We start from the raw sequence: 19,520 nt of genomic DNA on the forward strand, positions 1-19,520 counted from the left end.
TTTTAATTTCCTCAAAATTCATGTGTTGGAAATAATTAACTGAGGTGGCTACAGCCCGGATATCATGGACCTGGGGATTGAATCTGGATTAGCTTGTTTAATAAAATAAAGTATTTGTTGCCTAATGCCATTCAAGGAAATGGTTCCACCATTTTCTCTAACAAAAAGTGGACCTGAAGACCTCTGAGAGGTTCTCTCTAGGTAGGCTTTTAATGTGACCACCGGACATAAGGAGGGATCTTCTAAAGGGGTATTATCTTCCAGGAGACCACCTAATTAGAGGATCTTCATTCTTAGCTAGAAACATTTGATCTGGAGAGAGTAGAACCTCTCCTGATGGGAGAAATCCACATGATTCGGCTCTCTAGAAAGGGCTGACAGTTCAGAGATTCTAGCTCCTGAAGCCAGGCTAATTAAAAACAAAGTTTTTCTAAGAAGAGTTGAATAAGGGCAAGACTCATTATTTGTGTCTGAGGCTAACTTTAATACATCGTTTAAAAACCAAGAAACCGTTTTAGGGCCGGGTTGTTGGTCTAAGACGGCACAAGCTTTAGGAATAGATGAAAAGTATGAGTCCGTCAGATCAATGTTAAATCCCCAAAGGAATACTTTCTTTAAGGCAGATTTAGTTGTAGAAATTGTACTAGCTGCCAGACCTTTGTCAAAAAGGGTCTTAAAAAATGAGATCGTAAGATTAGTAGTCATAGTATGAACGTCTGAATCCTTCAGAAAAATAGCAAGTTTTTTAACTGCTGAATCATACTGGCGAAGAGTAGATTCTCTCTTATCTGATTCCAAAAATAATGTGTTTTGAGGATCAATATTAGCATTTTCTGGGCCGAAAACTTCATGAAATCCATAAAAGTTAGGGCATTCAGCATTCTTGAGAAGCTGACACAATCTGAGTTTGCACTACTTGGGTTAATATTGGATGAGAATTTGCAAGGCCTTGAGTTTCAGCTCTAACAGAAGCGGAAACCAATTGCTCTTGGCCAGTTGGGAGCAACTAAAGCTATCTGACCTTTGAATGACCTGAGTTTGTGTAAAACTTTCCACAGAAGATTTACTGGAGGAAAGAGATAGATCTTTTCCCATTTGTTCCAATTTATTGACATTGCGTCTGTAGCATAAGCCCGAGGGTCCAGGTTCGGAGCTATGTAACATGTGAGTTTGTGATTTGATTCCGTGGCAAAAAGGTCCACCTGAAGCCCGGGAATCTGTTGGAGAATCAATTGAAGGATTTCTTGTCAAGGACCATTCCGATTCTAGAGGAGGCGTCCTTGACAGAGAATCTGCAATCACGTTCCTTACTCTGACAGATGTGTTGCTGACAGGTGCCAATGATTTTCATTGCTAATGAAAAGATCGCTATCATAACATGATTTATGTGACTTGTCTTGGAACCTCCCTGTTCAGACAATGAACTATCACTGCACTGTCCAGAACTAGCCTGATATGTATGTTCCTGGCCAGGCGTGAAGCGTTTCAGAGTCAAGAAAACTGCCATCGCTTCAAGAATGTTTATGTGGAAGAGACGAAAGTGGCTTGACCAGATTCATGAACCTTCTTGTACTGCAAATAGCCCCCAACCAGTCAGAGATGCGTCCGTGTGGATGATCAGGGCTGGAGGGGATATTGTAATGGAATCGATTTGGAAAGACTTTTGGCCGTTGTCCAGGGGCCAGAAGTCTTTTCTTTAAGATTGAGGTATGAGGAGACTTTGTCTCTGAATTTGCAATTGGCTCGACTTCGCCACACTCGATTTATGTCCTTCAGTTCTGCTTTGAGAGAAGGTCTGTTACTGAGCGCAAACTGGAGGGAACCAGGATTCTTTCTTGAGTGCGACGAGAGGCTCGTTTGCACTTGAGAAACTGCCTTGTTGCTTTGGCAATCTCTTTGCATTTTGCTGGGAACTGAAAGTTTGTGGGTGCTTAAGTCCCACTGAATGCCCAGCCACTGAAATTTGGTTGCCGGGTTAAACGAGATTTCTTTATGTTTATATGAAAGCCCAGATACTCTAGGAACTGAATCACTAACTTTGTCGACTTCTGACATTCGGAGACGCTGGAGGCCCAAATTAGCCAATCATCCAGATAAGCCACCACCTTGATACCTTGAGATCTCAGTTCTGTACCACAACTTCTCCCAGTTTGGTGAATATCCTGGGCGCTATGTTCAGTCCGAAAGGCATTACCCTGAGCAGGTAAGCCTGTCTTCCCAGTCTGAACCCCAGATAAGGGAGAAGTTTCTTGCTATTGGAACATGATAATAGCGTCTGTAAGATCTATAGAGGTGGTGACGGCTCCACGGGAAATGAGTCCGCACCTGAGGCGGTCAACATACGGAACCTGTCGCATTGAATGTAGAATTTAAAATTGACAGATCTAAAATCACTCTTCTCTTGTCTGAGTCTTTCTTTTGTACGCTGAATAAGCGTCCTTGAAATTTTAAATGTCTGACTTTCTTTATCGCCTTCTTTAAAAGAAGGTCTTCTGTATAGTCTAACAGATCTGATGTTGGAGTCTGAAAGAACCTGACAAGTGGAGGTCCCCTTACCCAGCTCCACCCTAGGCCTTTTGAAATGATACTGTGGGCCCATGGACTGAATGTCCAATTGTCCCTGAAGAGGCGTAACCTCCCACCTACCTGGGGATGTTCATTTATTGTAAGACTTGCTGTCTCTAGTTCCTCTTGAACCTCTACCTCGAGATTGGAGTCTGGGGCCAGATCTGAGACCTGAAGCTCCCCTACCTCTATTTCCCTTGGACTGGCGGTAGCCTGAAAGGTCTGGGACTGCGTAAGTAGGGTTGAAAGCAGGAGAAACATAAGTTGTTGAACCAGTGGGATGGTGGGCCAGTTGGTTCAGTACAACGTATTGTGGATGTCCCTTGGAGGTGGAGGGCTGGGCAATCTGACCTACCGGGACTGTCTGAACAATTGTCTGGGTCTGGGGTGCCTTATAAGGATGGAACCTCCTAGACCTCTTCCTGCCTTTAGGTTGGGGCCCCGAAAATTCTGATGACTTCCTCTTAAAGGGGAGTCCCCACCGGATCCGAAGATTTTGGTTGGCCCTTGAGGCCTCACTGATTACTGAGTTGACCATATCTTCAGGGAATAGATTGGTCCCCCAGATAGAGGATTTTATCAGCTTGTTCGGCTCATGACGGATGGTCGCGTCAGCCAGAACAAACTTTCGGCAGTTCCTCCTTGCCACAATGAAATCAAACAAATCACTCTGGAATGAGGCCAGTAGTGATTTTGTCAGGACCCTGAGCAGAGGTTCATCCTTGTAAACAGCAGCGTCAATTCCACCGGTGTGACGGAATTGATAGATCTGCTGAGACGGCACCTAGCCTCATACTCAGCTTTTATCAGGGACTCCGGAAGCCTGGGTAGTTGTTCACTGAAGAGATTGAGCGCACTCCGAATCTAGTTTACCCACTGTAAAGGTTTCGGAGCTCCGGTCCAGCATTCTAAATCTGTTGGAAAGAGCAGAGAAGTAGGCTCCGTCTCCACGAAGCGCGACATAGGCTTCTCCTCTGTGCATTATTAGAATATACAATCCTTTTGCCCCCAGTTGATAGCATGATTGTTCTCACTAACATGTACAAATATACCACTGTTCCCCTGTGCATATCTCACACATTTCTTATGCTGTTCAATTCTTTTTTCCAGTGCTTTCCCCGTTTGGCCAATATAATAGTTGTCACAAGACTTACACGGAATTTTATGTACACACCCTTTAGTATTGTCAGGGGAGTTCTTGATAAGTACATTTTCATTGTTTTATTGTTCTAAAATGCGACACTAACACCAAAATTCTTAAGAAGATGAGGATATCTTTCATATTATTATTTAAAAGGCAAAACAAGCAAATTTTTTGTGTTGCAAGGTTCTTTCTGGTTTTGATACATAGTCTTTTTGCGCTTCAAATGCACTGTTTAATACACTATCAGGATATTTCAATTTCTTGCCTGATAGTGTATTAAACAGTGCATTTGAAGCGGCAAAAAAGACTACAGTATGTATCAAAACCAGAAAGAACCTTACAACACAAAAAATTTGCTTGTTTTGCCTTATAATAATAATATGAAAGATATCCCACATCTTCTTAAGAATTTTGGTGTTAATGTTGCATTTTAGAACAATAAAACAATGAAAAAATGTACTTATCAAGAACTCCCCTGACAATACTAAAGGGTGTACATAAAATTCTGTAAGTCTTGTGACAACTATTATATTGGCCAAACGGGGAAAGCACTGAAAAAGAATTGAAACAGCATAAGAAATGTGTGAGATATGCACAGGGGAACAGTGGTATATTTGTACATGTTAGTGAGAACAATCATGCTATCAACTGGAAGGGGCAAAAAAGGATTGTATATTCTAATAATGCACTGAAAGGAAATATCATTGAATCTAGCTTTATAAAAGAAAGTTACAACCATAATATGAATATCAGTCAAGGGATGTATAAGCTTGATCCTTTAATATCAAAAGAAATTTGTAAATTGTTTAAACTTTAAGGTAGGCAGTAGAGATGTATGAAAACAGGATTATCATATTTGTAAACACAGTGCGAGGGTAGTAGTGTTAATGAGTTTCCAGACTCCCTCCCGTGACACCTGTCAGGTGTGGATCTGAGGTAGCGTATGGTTTGTTTATCAGCATTGTCCCCTGAGAGTATATTGTGATTTTTAGCCAAATGAGTTTTGAAGGCCACTCCTACCTCGACACCAGCCTGAGTGGGGATATGTAGTCTCTAACGGTTGTGTATGTTCGTCAGTACTGTTCTTGTAGTATATATATTTGTGACTTCTCATATTCTGTATCAGTCCTTCGTCAATGGCTTGGAAATAAAGTCGAAACTGGTCAGGACCTACACCCCGTTTCTTATTTTTCACCTGTGGTACTGTGTGATATATATATATATATGTATATATATATATATATATATATATATATATATATATATATATATATACACACATACATACACTCTCTAATGTGTATATTATAGAGGAACCAAAGAATGAGTATTCACTTCGATTTGTGGCTGGTGTGATGGCTCCTTTGAGCTGTATATGTGAATAAGATAGCCACGTTGAGGAACGGCTTCCTGATAGCCATAGAATGTAAGATAACTCATTAACACTTGTATCTTTTTCAGACATTATGTGGAATACCCATTTTACATTGCAGTGAAAACCCTCTGTTCTTTCTTATGCATTTTTCCATTTTAAGTGTTTATTTTTTATACACCATTTCACGTTTAATGCAAGCTATGTTTCTCTTAACAGAAATTTTGGTTGAGTCCTGTGAGGACATATATATTGGAAGTGATGGTCTTTTTAACATACTATTTGACATTTATTTTGGTCTAGAGTAATCATGACCTTTTTATTTTGCTTGGTGACCGGGGTGTTCGTCACTAGTTTTGTTTGGTCTAAAATCACTAATTCGATTGATTGTGAGTCTGGGTTTTCTCTAGTTATGACTTCCATGTTTGTGGGGTGTGAGAGACTCCATTTCTTGACCATAGCTTTTGCTGAAATGCTTTCGTTAATTTTACAATTAAGTCTAGTTTTGTATCTCGGCATTTTATTCCAGTAAGCCTTTGTTTGACAAGAGGGAAAGAATGTGCTGACCCACTGCTGGCAATTGCTACCAGAGAATCTTAAGAGATATAAGATGATATGACATTGTTCTTAAAACAGATGTAGAAGGAGGTTATGACCCTATCTGACCTTGTTTTTAGGGCATATATATATATATATATATGACTATTTATCACATCACCGTGATTCATATACAATCAGAAAGCTACAAACGTCCTTTAATATCCAATTCACTCTACCTCGGAAGTAATATATTTTCATATATGTTACCGAAGGAATTTTTAAGTGATAATAAGTCCACCGTCCCGTGGGATCGAACCAGCGACGGACGGGGAATCAGGACTTACAGTGACACACTAACCAGTCGGCCACAAAGAGGTATAAATGAATACCATCTCCCATCAGCCCACCCGTCGAACTCAGGTGTTTTGCGTTTGGAGACGATATCCACCCACCTCAGCCATGTTTTGGTGTAGTGCGTTTTGTCGAACGTAGCCATATTATGACTATTTATCACATCACCGTGATTCATATACAATCAGAAAGCTGGCAAAGCGTCCTTTAATATCCAATTCACTCTACCGGAAGTAATATATTTTCATATATGTTACCGAAGGGATTTTTTAGGTGATAATAAGTCCACCGTCCCGTGGGATCGAACCAGCGACGGACGGGGAATCAGGACTTACAGTGACACACTAACCAGTCGGCCACAAGAGTATAAATGAATACCATCTCCCATCAGCCCACCCGTCGAACTCAGGTGTTTTGCGTTTGGAGAGCGATATCCACCCACCTCAGCCATGTTGGCGTTAGATGCGTTTTGTCGTGCGTAGCCATATTATGACTATTTATCACATCACGAGGTAGAGTGAATTGGATATTAAAGGACGTTTGTAGCTTTCTGATTATATATATATATATATATATATATATATATATATATATATATATATATATATATATATATATATATATATATATATATATATATCTATATATATATCTATATCTATATCTATATCTATATCTATATCTATATCTATATCTATATCTATATCTATATCTATATCTATATCTATATATATATATCTATATATATATCTATATATATATATATATATATATATATATATATATACTGTATATGTGTGTGCCTCCAGCTCTCGATAATTCCAGCATATAGGCACACTCCCACAGTAGCATTGTGCAATCTTTACTGATGCTGTCTCTGTATGCATATTATTACCAATACTACTGTTCATGCTTGTAAATTTAGCTGTTTCATTAGTACTTGTCATATTTTCTTTTACTGATGATATCTTTTTGTGTATATTATTATGACTAATATTACTGTTCATATTTGTGAATTCAGCTGTTTTATATACTAGTCACAAGCAGTTAGCTTATCATCATTCATTTCTGTATATAACTCCTTTCCCTCTTTTGACTTGTTTGTGTTTCAGGTAGAGTAATTTTGATGAACTCTGTTTCTGTTAGTAATGGCTTAATAATACATTTTTTTTACTTGTTCTTTTTACTTTACCTTTGTGAGTACTTTCTTGCTCTCCTGTGCCCCGAAGATGTGTTAAGTGCACGAAAGTACTTGGCTTTCTGTCGTTTCGTTTTGAACTTTTCCTGGGCTTCAAATGATAAACTAATCAGACTATGCAAATTCTCTATGCAAATCATAATTATTATCCTTTTAGATGAATAAAATATTCATGAATTTCGTCTAACTTCTTCCTAAACAATAAAAATTTCAAAAATATCCGTCTTTATGAAATGAACTTATTTCATATTCTCGATACTAAGGCCAACCACTTCGATAATCCCCTGGTTCCCCAAGCTTTACTGTCAGGCGCCCAAATCACATTTAAATTAATTTTCATTACATTGTTTCCTTTAAAAACCTTCCAGTTCTTTGACCAGAATATAAGCAAAGGCTCTAGTTCCAAATCCCCACTTGCAACACCACAACTAGAGTAAGTCCGTCTTTCATTGGCTTGTATCCTGGTAATAACTTCTTTTGAGTGACATAGGTCCTATTGAGCAATTTTTTCCAATATAAACCTGTCTCATCACAACTGAACACTCTTGGGGAACAAAACCACTCAACCCAAATCCCTAAACTCTTTAACATAATTCTCAGAAGCATCTTTGTCCAAACTAGAAACCTTCTCATACCTCACCAAATCCATGTATACCACTTCTCTAAAATTTATCAAACGCCCTTGACCGACTTTGAATACTTCACTACTTGTATCAACTCTCATTCCACGGGGTGTTTTTCAAGAGATTGCCATGTAACTGTTTTGTTTGTTCATAAATGATGGCCCCAGAATTGTTATCACTGGCTAACTGTCTTCCATTTACCCAAATTAAAAGCAAATTCTCAACTATTCAATTGACAGCGATATTTAATTTGCAGCTACTTTCACCTTCACTCCTTGAGGAACATCAGCTTTTTTGATGGCCCCTAATGTTATTATATTGTAGACATTGTAGACTTTGGTGCAAGGAACTCCTTAGTGGGATCAGTGACACAGACACATGTGGCTTATTTATGGTAATAAAAAAAACATATACAAGTAAGGTTGGTGGGGCTGTGCACTCAGTTCCAGCTAAGGGTAAACTTACTACTTTGTGTTCAGCTGGGATAAGCACACACAATGTGCCTCATCTCATATGTGTTCTAGCAGGTAAAGTTTGTTCAATCAAGCACCCAACAAATGGTTGATCACTAAGGGATTTGTACTAAAACAAATATTTCACACACACACACACGTGTGTGTGTGAATGCTTGTGTGACTTACCGGTCTTTCTTGTTGTCTTTCTTTTTCAGCATTATCCCAGTGGCTGATACTGCATCATCTATTAGAGTCAAGAATTCTTCCATGTCACTGGTGGTGAGAGATTTGTGGATAGCTAATAATGGTTCCATCATGTCTTCAGATAGATTTTTTATTATTTTGAGTCGTACCTGAAACAAAAGAATTCAGTTGATCATTTAAGGCATGTTTACCCTATGAATAACAATTTGCATCCACAAAATATTAAGAGACTCACTGTTACTGCAAAAGTTAATTACCTGGAACTCTTCCACAAAATTAAATTATTTGTTTCAGAAAAGCTCAAAACAATGAAGTTCACTGTCTGTTTAGCTTCCTATTCAAACTTGGGTTTTATTGTTTTAAAATGGCACATGTATGCTTATTTTTTTATGTTTACATCTATAGCTTCTTTCAACTTTGGAAGTTATGGTTTACATATTATGATCTCAGTCTATCTCCACCCATTAATAAATATGCAAGTTGGTTTACATTTTTAATAAATATGCAAGTTGGTTTACATTTTTAATAAATATGCAAGTTGGCTAACATTAAAGTGGATCATAAACATTTTTGTTAACCCACAGTGGCCCTTGGAGTGAGTCCCATGCTGAGAACCTTTGATTTTGAGACTACATAAACAACTGTACAATTTGTGGAGATTAATCCTGCATAATAAGTAAGACATACATGTACTGTATATACATACACACAAGTACACCATGAACTACATGTCCATGGGCATAAATAATCGTAGATTTGTAAGAAAAAAGGCGTCGAAATGAAATTGCATCATTATTTCTTCAACCTTGACACTAGGACTTGGAGAGCTGAATATCGTCCAGCTTGCAAAGGGGAAAGCAACTTAGCTTGGCTTCAGTCACTGAGGATAATCCCTTAGTACAAATACTCTACAGTATATGCAAATGCATGGGCCGTAAACTCTCAAATTCTGCTAGTAAATGAACCAATTTCTCTGGGGTTCAAAATCTCCAACTACCACTACGTTAAGCACTCTGAGTCATTGCCTATAACTGGTAATGGCACTATTTATACAGAGCACTAGTAGCTCATGATGCCTAGAGAAAGGACGAAATACCAAACTGCATCATCCAAGATAATACAATACAATACTAGCTAAATATACTAAATGAGTGTAGCAGGAAGCAAGGACAGTACAGCACTATCTAAAGTAAAAACGATTGGAGAAGGAAGTAATTGGTACAGATGGGCTGAGTTTCTAAGAGAAGTTATCATACATTTATGCAAAAATAGTTGGCCCATAGCTTACACACCTGCATCAGTTGAAGCAAAGACAAAATTGCACAAAGTTAAGTCCTTTATATATAGTGAGACAATATGCTGTACTAGACGGTACTTATATACATGGCCTACACACACCCTCCCATATACAGAATATACTGAAATCTTTTCCAGACTATTTATACGACCTAAATATTGTAAAAGAAGTACAGAAGGCAGCAATAGGGTAGGGGATGTAAGCAAACATTTTTGCCAAAATTGTTATCCCTCATATTACGCAGTATTGTTTCTGGAACACCCAACTAATGTCAAAAGTTTTAATAAAAAATCGAACACAATCAAAGCATTTATACAAAAAACAGCAATACACTGCACTAGAGGGTATTTTCATGTGGATACATAACGTGGACATCCTTCCGTATACAGAACATACTACAAATCATTTCTATATCTTTTAAACTGAATGTTAATACAATGTAAATGCCTGTAAAACACCTGATAATATACTACTGTACTTTGTTCAAAGGATACCAAATATGTCCGAACAATTTCAGTATTAACATAACCATCAAAGCCAGAACTGCATCAGCAACAGTGTAACAGCATAACATTTTCTTTTTTATTAAGTACTTACAAATTGCTTTAATTTTTTAAATGATTATTTTACCACCTAAAAGAGATAATTAAACACAGACCAGATTTCATTAATGAACAAGAAGAATTTGAACATCTTTCTTTCTACGCTAGTTGCAGTTTGCGGTTACCAGCATGTAACTGCAAATTTTACAAGTATGGCACTCACTGTTATATAGCTAATTAATAAATGGTTTCTCTCTCCTGCTGAAGTATTGATTCATAGTGGTGAATTTAATCAAGCAAACCTAGCAACTGCTATTATATACTAGAGTAACTGTATCCACAGTACTCTCTGGTAAGGATACTTGATTATCTGCAATAATGCATCCAAGGTCCTTGTAGATACAGATATGGTACAAACACACTACAAATGTAAAACAAGTTTGTATCCTTTTTTCATTATTTTGTCGCTACATGGTAACAAATACTACATATCTGCTTATAAACGGCACAGAATCCTCTGTACAGTATATACAGTATATACTGTACACATAAAATAAAAAGCAATCTCTCTTTCTCTCTCTCTCGTGAGGTGAGCAATGTCAAACTGTTTAAATAGGGTCTCTCTCTCTCTCTCTCTCTCTCTCTCTCTCTCTCTCTCTCTCTCTCTCTCTCTCTCTCTCTCTCTCTCTCTCTCTCTTTTTGTTTACATAGGGCAAATTTAATAAACCTGTGAAAAAATGTTTACATCTTCCAGGAAGTTATGAAGTGTGTAAAGTGTCTTCAAGAAGTGGAAGAGACCTCAGATTCTTGGTCCACCGGTTGTTTGAATGCAGTCATATTAGGAGGCAAAAAAACTGCCCTAATACATACTTCATCACCAAACATCTTGGTTACAGCAGGATGTGCAGAAGCACTGTTTAAGAGCAGCAAGGCCTTCACCTGATATCTAGCAATGCCTCCTTATAAAAGTGGTTGTGGAGCCAATCAGAGACGATCTTGGTGGTGAACCAAGCCTTTGCCAGATGATACCATATTACTGGGAAAGTATCTATCAAGCCATGCAGGGCACGAGGTTTCTTCGCATATCCAACTATAACTTGTTTGCAACTAAGGCTACCAGAAAGAAACATTGCAGATAACAATACAGACATGTTGTTTAGAAAGCTCTCGACCAGGTAAATCTTTTCCTCCTCGTCAGCAAAGGTGTTAAGTGTGCAAAGATTGATAGACTAGACCAGTTTTGTAAGTGTTGCAGATCTGACTCAAAACAAAGCCTTCCTTTTTCATCAAGTCTTTCAATGTCTGTTGAAATTCCTCTATTCCCTACTCAGATTCATCCAAAACTTCTTCATGCGTCTTCTTGCTGGAAAGCCCATGTCGAACTTCACTCCAAAATAGCTAGCCCTCAAATGCCTTAAAGTCTGCAATCTTGTGCAAACCTGCAAACTCTAAGGCAGAAGCCTTCAACTCAGCACCACTCCTCGAAGTCTTCCTCACAAAGTAGCTTAAGTACCACTTCAGCTTGTCTTTTGCGTACTTGATGTCCTGCAAGGTAGATTGTGTTATGCTGTACTCGCCCATGATATGATTACCAACTTCTTCTAAAGGGTCAGCACCTTCCTGGCCTTCGTAGGTGGTGATGGGGCAATACAAAAAATATATCACACCAAACACAGCAAAAACTGCACATGCATCACTGCAGGTACACCCACAAAAGCCACAGTCAACAGAATGCACTGCAACACAAGATCAGCACAGCAACAGTTTAATATTTTATTACCAAGAAATGACATGCAACTAGACAAGGCAGTGGAGGACACCTCTAAACTAGTGTGCTGGCCTTCGCAAGCAGCCAGTGAGAGAAAGAAACTTCTATGATGTAGTCATGAGACATCTCTATCAGCCACTCAATGGAAATAAAAAAAATTTTATTATATGACATCTTTTAAGACACTGTTGCTTTTGAACCAATAACGGTCACAAAAGCTCCCAAGAGCATGCCTAATCTTCCACCCATGAAACTTGTATGCCATTATTGTAATCATGATGCATCTCTATCAGCCACTCAAAGGTGACAAATAAAATGACATTTAACAACGTCTTGTATGATGATGTTGCTTTTGAGTCAAAAACAGTGACAAAGCCTCCCACCCCTCTCCACTCTACTCTCACCCCCCAATGTGGTACACCAAGTCTAACCCCGAAAATACTCCTTTCTTGGTTAGCGACATGAACAGTTAACACTATTACCATCACGTTCTAATATTTGCCGAGCACTGCAAACTGGATGAAAGGCTTTACATTCATTTCTATTTGCTGTCTATACATCCACGTACATTTTGGGGACTGCAGTTGCTGCAGGTAATGTTGAGTTATAAATATTTCATATGCTTATAATCAAGGAAATACTGTACTTCCACTTCTCAGTGATGGTTATGCACATTAATGTCTCCCGTATCCATATTAATACAGCCAAGGCCCTGTCAGATAATGGAATTTTCTGGATATGATGAAAAACCACTCTATGGATGTAAATCGGCAGCTCCATACCTTAACTCTTCCTAACTTGTAAATACCACATAATGGTATACACAAAATGCACTTATCAACAAGGAACAGCACACTTTAGCCTGCTTATATAATGAACAATACAGAATACACTGTATAGTACTATTTACAGCGGACCCCCGCTATATCGCGGTTAAGCATTCGTGGCTTCAGTCATGGATTTTTCTGTGGGACGTAAATCCAAATAAACCGCGGAAAATTCACTCATTCACATTTTCGAAGAGCAATATTCACTGACTATTGTATTTTCATGTTATTTTCATGACTAAATACACTTTTTATAAAAAATTACTGTATTTACTAATTTTCAAATATTAATATTACTGTCAACCCAGCAAAATATCAATAAAAAGTATTTTTTTTATGCATATTTAAATATTCAACATTATGTTTTAAGTAAAATTCCTCAAAAATGCAAAACAGCTGTTTCCTGATTCGTTTTATCAATGTAAACATACCTCAATTCTCTCTCTCTCTCTCTCTCTATTGTATATATCCTTTAATGAAATATGAATTACTGTATCATAAAAACAAAAACATGAAACTAAAATTCCAAGAAGTTTACAACACCATGGAATATTAATATTAATGTAAACACAGCAAAATATCAATAAAATGTTATTTCACTTACAGAATCCATTTATACTGCATTATATATATATATATATATACTGATCTATTATCAGGTAATATATACTGTGTGTATATATATATATATATATATATATATATATATATATATATATATATATATATATATATATATATATATATATATATATATATATATATATATATATATATATATACAGGTAGTGCTTTCGAGTTTACGATAATTGGACTTACGATAATTCGCTTTTACGATGGGGTTGCAATTAATATCGATACAACAATATTTTGAAAATACGTATTTTTAAATTCGCGGGCGACTGGTGCAGGCAACAACGTATAATCAGGCAGTGTACGATACGTTGGCCCGAGAGGCTGGAATAGGTACATTAATTCAATGAGCTGACCTCACTTGCTCTCGTTGTGTCTGAAGTTAAAATAGGTCAGTGTTCGTTTGCAATTTATATGCGTTTGTAAATACAGGTAGTGCACGATAATTCGTCTTACGATAATTCGAGTTTAAGATGGAGTTAGCAGTTAATACCGTACGACAATATTTAGAAAATATTTTCAAATTTCGAGCGGGCACAGGCAACAGCGTACACTACAGTTGCCGTACAATCAGGCAGTAAGAGAGACCAACTTACAATAGACCAACTTCTTTTTCTCCATCTCTTTATTCCATCTTCTAGTTAAAAAAGTAAGAGAATGATAGAAGTATTGTTAGTAACCTTATACTCTTGCGAAAATGCGTACAGCCATAAACAACCGAACGAGACTCTGTTGTTTTGCTAATAACCGAATCGGATAACTGTTTTGCTTGTATTTCAACCATTGTACCTTAGTTATGTTAAAAATGACGTTAAGTACTGATATGTTTTTACACTACCCTTATCTGCTTTGGAGAAAAGATCGGCAAGGAAATATACTGCTACAGTAAATTTAAGCTGCAAGTTGTAGTTGAAGCTGAGAAAAGAATGTTCAAGCTGCTAATGACTATAAATTATCGTGCATTGGCAACATGGATGAAACTCGACCGCAAATAAAATTGGAAAGTATTTCAATCAAAACTACTGGGCATGAAAAAACACATATTACTGCTGTTTTCACGCCGATAAAAGATAAATACGAAAAGCTCGTAGTATGATGATGAAATCAAGAGAAAATAGCGAACGGAAACTTTGTTTTTTTTTTTTTTACACAAAACAAACGGCCAGCCGCCAACGTCATCTATAACGAAAAAAATAGCTAAATTAATTTCACAACGAGACAAATAATATTTAAGTTTTATTTCAACTTAAAAATACTTCGTATAACGAAAAATACATATGTCCCTTATAAATAAAGTATCTAGAGATTCATTTACGCTAACTAGAAGCAAGAAATGCCCTCTGAACCGAGTTAAATGCGGCGAAATAAAGACCGCGTGATCGATTCGCAAACCAAAACATTTGATCGCTATGATCGGAATTTATAATGCAAACGCAATAGAAGAATATTTACAATTGGATAGTGTAGTAAAGCATAACTTTTTAAAAGATCCATGGAAAAGATGCACATTCGTTATTTTGATGTCTGTATAATACAGTGTTATGTGAAAATAGAATACAGTATAATGTAGGCTAGGCTACCGTATATGATATACGAAAGTGCAGGCTAGGCCTTGTTTGTTATTCAATTTCTCTTTATACAGACTTATGTCAATCTGCATTGAACCTGCAGAATTAGCTGACACTAATAATTACTATACCATATATGTATAAAGTATACTGTGTAGTGTAGGCTAGGCTACCATATATGTATAGATGGTACTGATACCTAGTGTAGGCTAGGCCATATTCGAGTTACGATTTTTTCAACAAACGATGGGTTTTGGAACCTAACCCCATCGTAAGTAGGGAATACCTGTATATATACTGTATATGTATATATATATATATATATATATATATATATATATATATATATATATATATATATATATATATATATATATATATATATATATATATATATATATATATATATATATATATATATATATATAAAAGACGATCTTCCAGCCATTTGTAATGTTTACATTCTCAGAATCAGCTTATTGAGCCTACTACTGAAAGAATTAGGAAAATAAAGTTTTAGTTGCTAAAAGAAACTAATGCATTAATGGAATTATTTCTAATTTTTTACATAAAAATATAATGGGCACACAAAGGTAAAATAACATACTTTATGTTACAGTAAAATTCATCAGAATCACAAAATGGCTGTTTCCTCATTCATTTTACCAATGTAAACATACCTCAGTTCACCACCCCCTTCTCTCTCTCTCTCTCTCTCAGCACTGAACATATCTTTTAATGAAATATGAATTACTGCATCATAAACATAAAAATATGAAACTAAAACTTCAAGAAGTTCACGACATCGTGGAATGAGTGCATGCACTGGTATGTAAATGCTACAATTTTTTTTTTGGCTTGACTTACTGTACTGCTTTTATTACAAGTTTAGTTGATATTAAGTATGATTAACACACAACAGCACTCCAGAAAATACTTTATGACTGTTGATTGCATTTATGATTTGGTATTTTTTTAAAACACATACTGGAATATTTAGGTGCAGTACTTAACTCTATTTGTGAATTCCAAATGTTTCCCATATCTACTGTAAAAAGAAACTGGGATGACTGGAATAATGTATAAGGTAAATGATTGGGCATGACACACATCGATTGCTAAATTTTCACTTTTCACTCAATATTTAATTGGTGAAACAAAAAAACAAAAAAACAAAAATTAAACCTTTAAGAAAACCTTTCACAAGATCGAAGTTTCATTAACAAAATGAGCTATAGGAAACTGCCATACAAACTAAAAGAAGCATGTGATGCCTTCGTAAAATAAGTGTTCAATGCAATTTTGAATCCAATATGGCATCCCCCCTAAATGATGATGCACCCTGAACAGCACTTGCACACTTCCTTCCCAGTGCTCATTTAACAGTGTACTGAACAATAATTGCATAAATATGGATATTACTCAAGATTTTAGTTATAATTAGAACTATAAAACAACATTTTGTTGCCTATACTAGTGAAAGTATGAGGCATGGAATTCCCAGGGGTCATGTGGTTGAACTGGATATGAATTATTTTTGAAAAATTTAAATAAAAACAGAATTTCATCATGAAAGTTGTGGCAGATAGAGGATAACATATAGGCACGGTGCAATGCCATTTGTTTTAAAAGTAAAAGAGCAACTGCTGTAAAAGTTCGTACCTTGACCTGTAAATGTCTTTTTTCTAAAAACACTAGTATTAAAACCTTGAGGAGTTCGACTGATTAAAATATCTAAAAACGGAAGTTTATTATCGTGTTTGTGCTCAATTGTAAACAGTATATTTGGGTGTAAGCTATTAATATATTCTAAGAAATTTTCTGCATCTGCCCTAGATCTAAATAAAGTAATTGTGTCATCTATATATCTTCTTTAGAAGAGAGGACAACACGTTAAGGGACACCTTTCAAGCATTTGCTCTTTGAGAGAGCACATGAAGGCATTGGCCATAAATCTGATGGACAAACTGGCATACAACCAGATGGATAATTTCCCTTCACGCACATCTCTGCGTAGTGCTCTATATTCAGGAATCCTTTTGACCACGTAAGAGATGCAAGAAAGTTTGTGATAGACAAATAATGGACAAACAGGCACAGAGACATGCAAACAATCTTCTTTCGTGTTTTAAACAGGCACAGAGACATGCAAACAATTTTCTTTTGTGTTCTAAACAGGCACAGAGACATGCAAACAATCTTCTTTCGTGTTCATCTATGCATGATACCTTTATACCATGTTTGACTGTAACTGACTCAGACTTATAGGTCGAGTTACAATGCCAGACCAAGTTTATGGACATTCTGATGAATCCCAAAGGATAATCACCCGTCACGAACATCTAAGTTTCATGGTTTACTCTTTCATTAAGTTTGACTGAAATTCCTTCGACAGTGGACAAGAAGTTGGAATGACACCATAAGAGAGACAGCCACACTAATAGATGGATGGACGAACAGATGGAGAGAAAGCCAGACAACCTCCCTCCCTGTATATCTGTGCATGATGGTCTTCCTCTGTACCAGCTGACTGAAATCCCTTTAACCATGTTCAAGGATTTGTGATGACAAGGTGTCACAAACACACTGAGTGACAGACAGCTAGACAGACAAATGGCTGATCTTCCTTCATGTACCTCTAAGGATGATGGTTGGCTTTTGTACCTGTTTTTAAGTTAATACCATTCAACCACACCATGCAGCAGCAGGATAGAAAAACAGATGGACATACACGTGGATGATCTCCATTCATGAACATCTGTACTGTACAAGGTGGTTTACCTTTGTATCAAGTTTGACCACAATCCTTCCAATCATTAAGCAAGTTAAAATGGCAAGATTAACAAGGCAGACACACTAATGGATAAACACAGACAGACAAGACATAATGACATATGAGGGGAAAACTACAGCTTCCCCACCCCTTCCCCTTGATTTTGATGGTGGGAGACTAAAAATCAGTCACAACAATAATACTGTAGATATGCAATAGAATTAAGACGAGTTGATGAAAGTGTGCTCATTCCAGAAGTAAAAACGTTGGTGATAATGATGATGATGATGATAGCAGATAAAGGGAGTCTAGCAAATATTTTACATGAAATCTTAAATATAAAATGTTTAAATTCAACATACCTCAGGGGTCATTTCTTTGTCATGATTAACTTCCAGAAGGCTGTCATCAGCAAGGTACAAAACTAGTTCACTAACAAGTTCTGAGCATTGAGTTCTGAGGAGGTGCTTTTTCAGTTGCAGTTGTATTTCTCCATCAAAAGCCTGGAAGAAAAGAATATTTAGTTAATCACAAGGCTGCTGCTAAGGAGTGACAACTTGATTTTCATATAACAAAATAACAATATGTATAAGAAAAAAAATTCCTTTAACAAAGCTCAAAAAGATGTAAAGATGATCACATGTGTTGTTTATATCAATGCAAAATTTAATAAAAAAAAATTACTCGACAGCATCACTATTCAGGTGAAAATTTATATATCATGTTTAAGTTCCTAACCACTGCCCTCATCTAAATTTCTATTGGTGCTTTATGTAAATTTTGTGATTCCTCTTATAAATTTAGATCTGGGTAAGATTAAAGTGGGCCAGTGATGTTAGGGTGTTAATTTTCACTCTGAGTTTGTATCTTTCTTTTTATAATTAAAATTTATCAATAGAAAAAGCAGCATTACTCTAACAATAACCATCCAGCTTATGTTTATTTTTTGTCATTAAAATTTATCGAAAGAAAATGTAGATATATTTTCAAAGGAAATTACCTGATTTTTACATGGATCTGCATATGTACAATTCACAAATTACTGACTTACTAAAATATATCAATTAGTATGAAAGACAATTGTTTGAGAATTTATTAAAACAATACTGCACTGAATTTTACAAAGGACGAGATGTGTCCTTCATATGAAGCAGAGTGGGATGATTGGCAGTCATTTGGGTGTAAGTGGAAAAAACAGATTACAAGTGGACATTTTTGTCTGTGGAATGAGGAATGCAATCACCCACATGGCCTGGCACCAAATGGGTTTGTCGTCAATACAGCCACATTAAAACAGCTTCACCAAAACGTACCAAACCCCATTAAGATGTACTTATAACCACCTCACTCCATCTCTCACAGCCTTATCCAGTTTAAAAATTGGTCTACGATTGCCATCTGCAATTACTTTCAGTTCTCATTTATCTCACATCCCCCTCCTTTGCTTGGCAATTTTGACTTTCTTTTTGCCCACTTTTTGACTATGGGATTCTGTTGCTGCTACCCTTCTTTAGTGTTATGCATACCTTCATTACTCTGCTGAGGAAACAAAGAGACAAGGGTAGAAGACTAATGTGCAATACCGTTATGATTTAATATTAATAAACAATTATTTATGCTATTTCACACATACTTTCACTTGATATCTGTACAAAATTCA

The 19,520-nt window shown here is 36.5% G+C and overlaps 1 protein-coding gene across 1 annotated transcript in view; it reads right to left on the bottom strand.

Moving 5' to 3' along the window:
• The window catches only part of Ufl1 (UFM1 specific ligase 1), a 564,283-nt gene that overhangs the window by 62,052 nt on the left and 482,711 nt on the right, over window positions 1–19,520 (bottom strand). The window contains exons 8-9 of the mRNA XM_067108921.1: window positions 18,223–18,363; window positions 8,435–8,601 (exon numbers count right to left, since the gene is read on the bottom strand). Coding sequence (XP_066965022.1) covers window positions 8,435–8,601; window positions 18,223–18,363 — 308 coding nt within the window. The remainder of the gene's footprint in view (window positions 1–8,434; window positions 8,602–18,222; window positions 18,364–19,520) is intronic.

Source organism: Macrobrachium rosenbergii, chromosome 9, assembly GCF_040412425.1.
Source record: "Macrobrachium rosenbergii isolate ZJJX-2024 chromosome 9, ASM4041242v1, whole genome shotgun sequence".
Taxonomy (NCBI): domain Eukaryota; kingdom Metazoa; phylum Arthropoda; class Malacostraca; order Decapoda; family Palaemonidae; genus Macrobrachium; species Macrobrachium rosenbergii.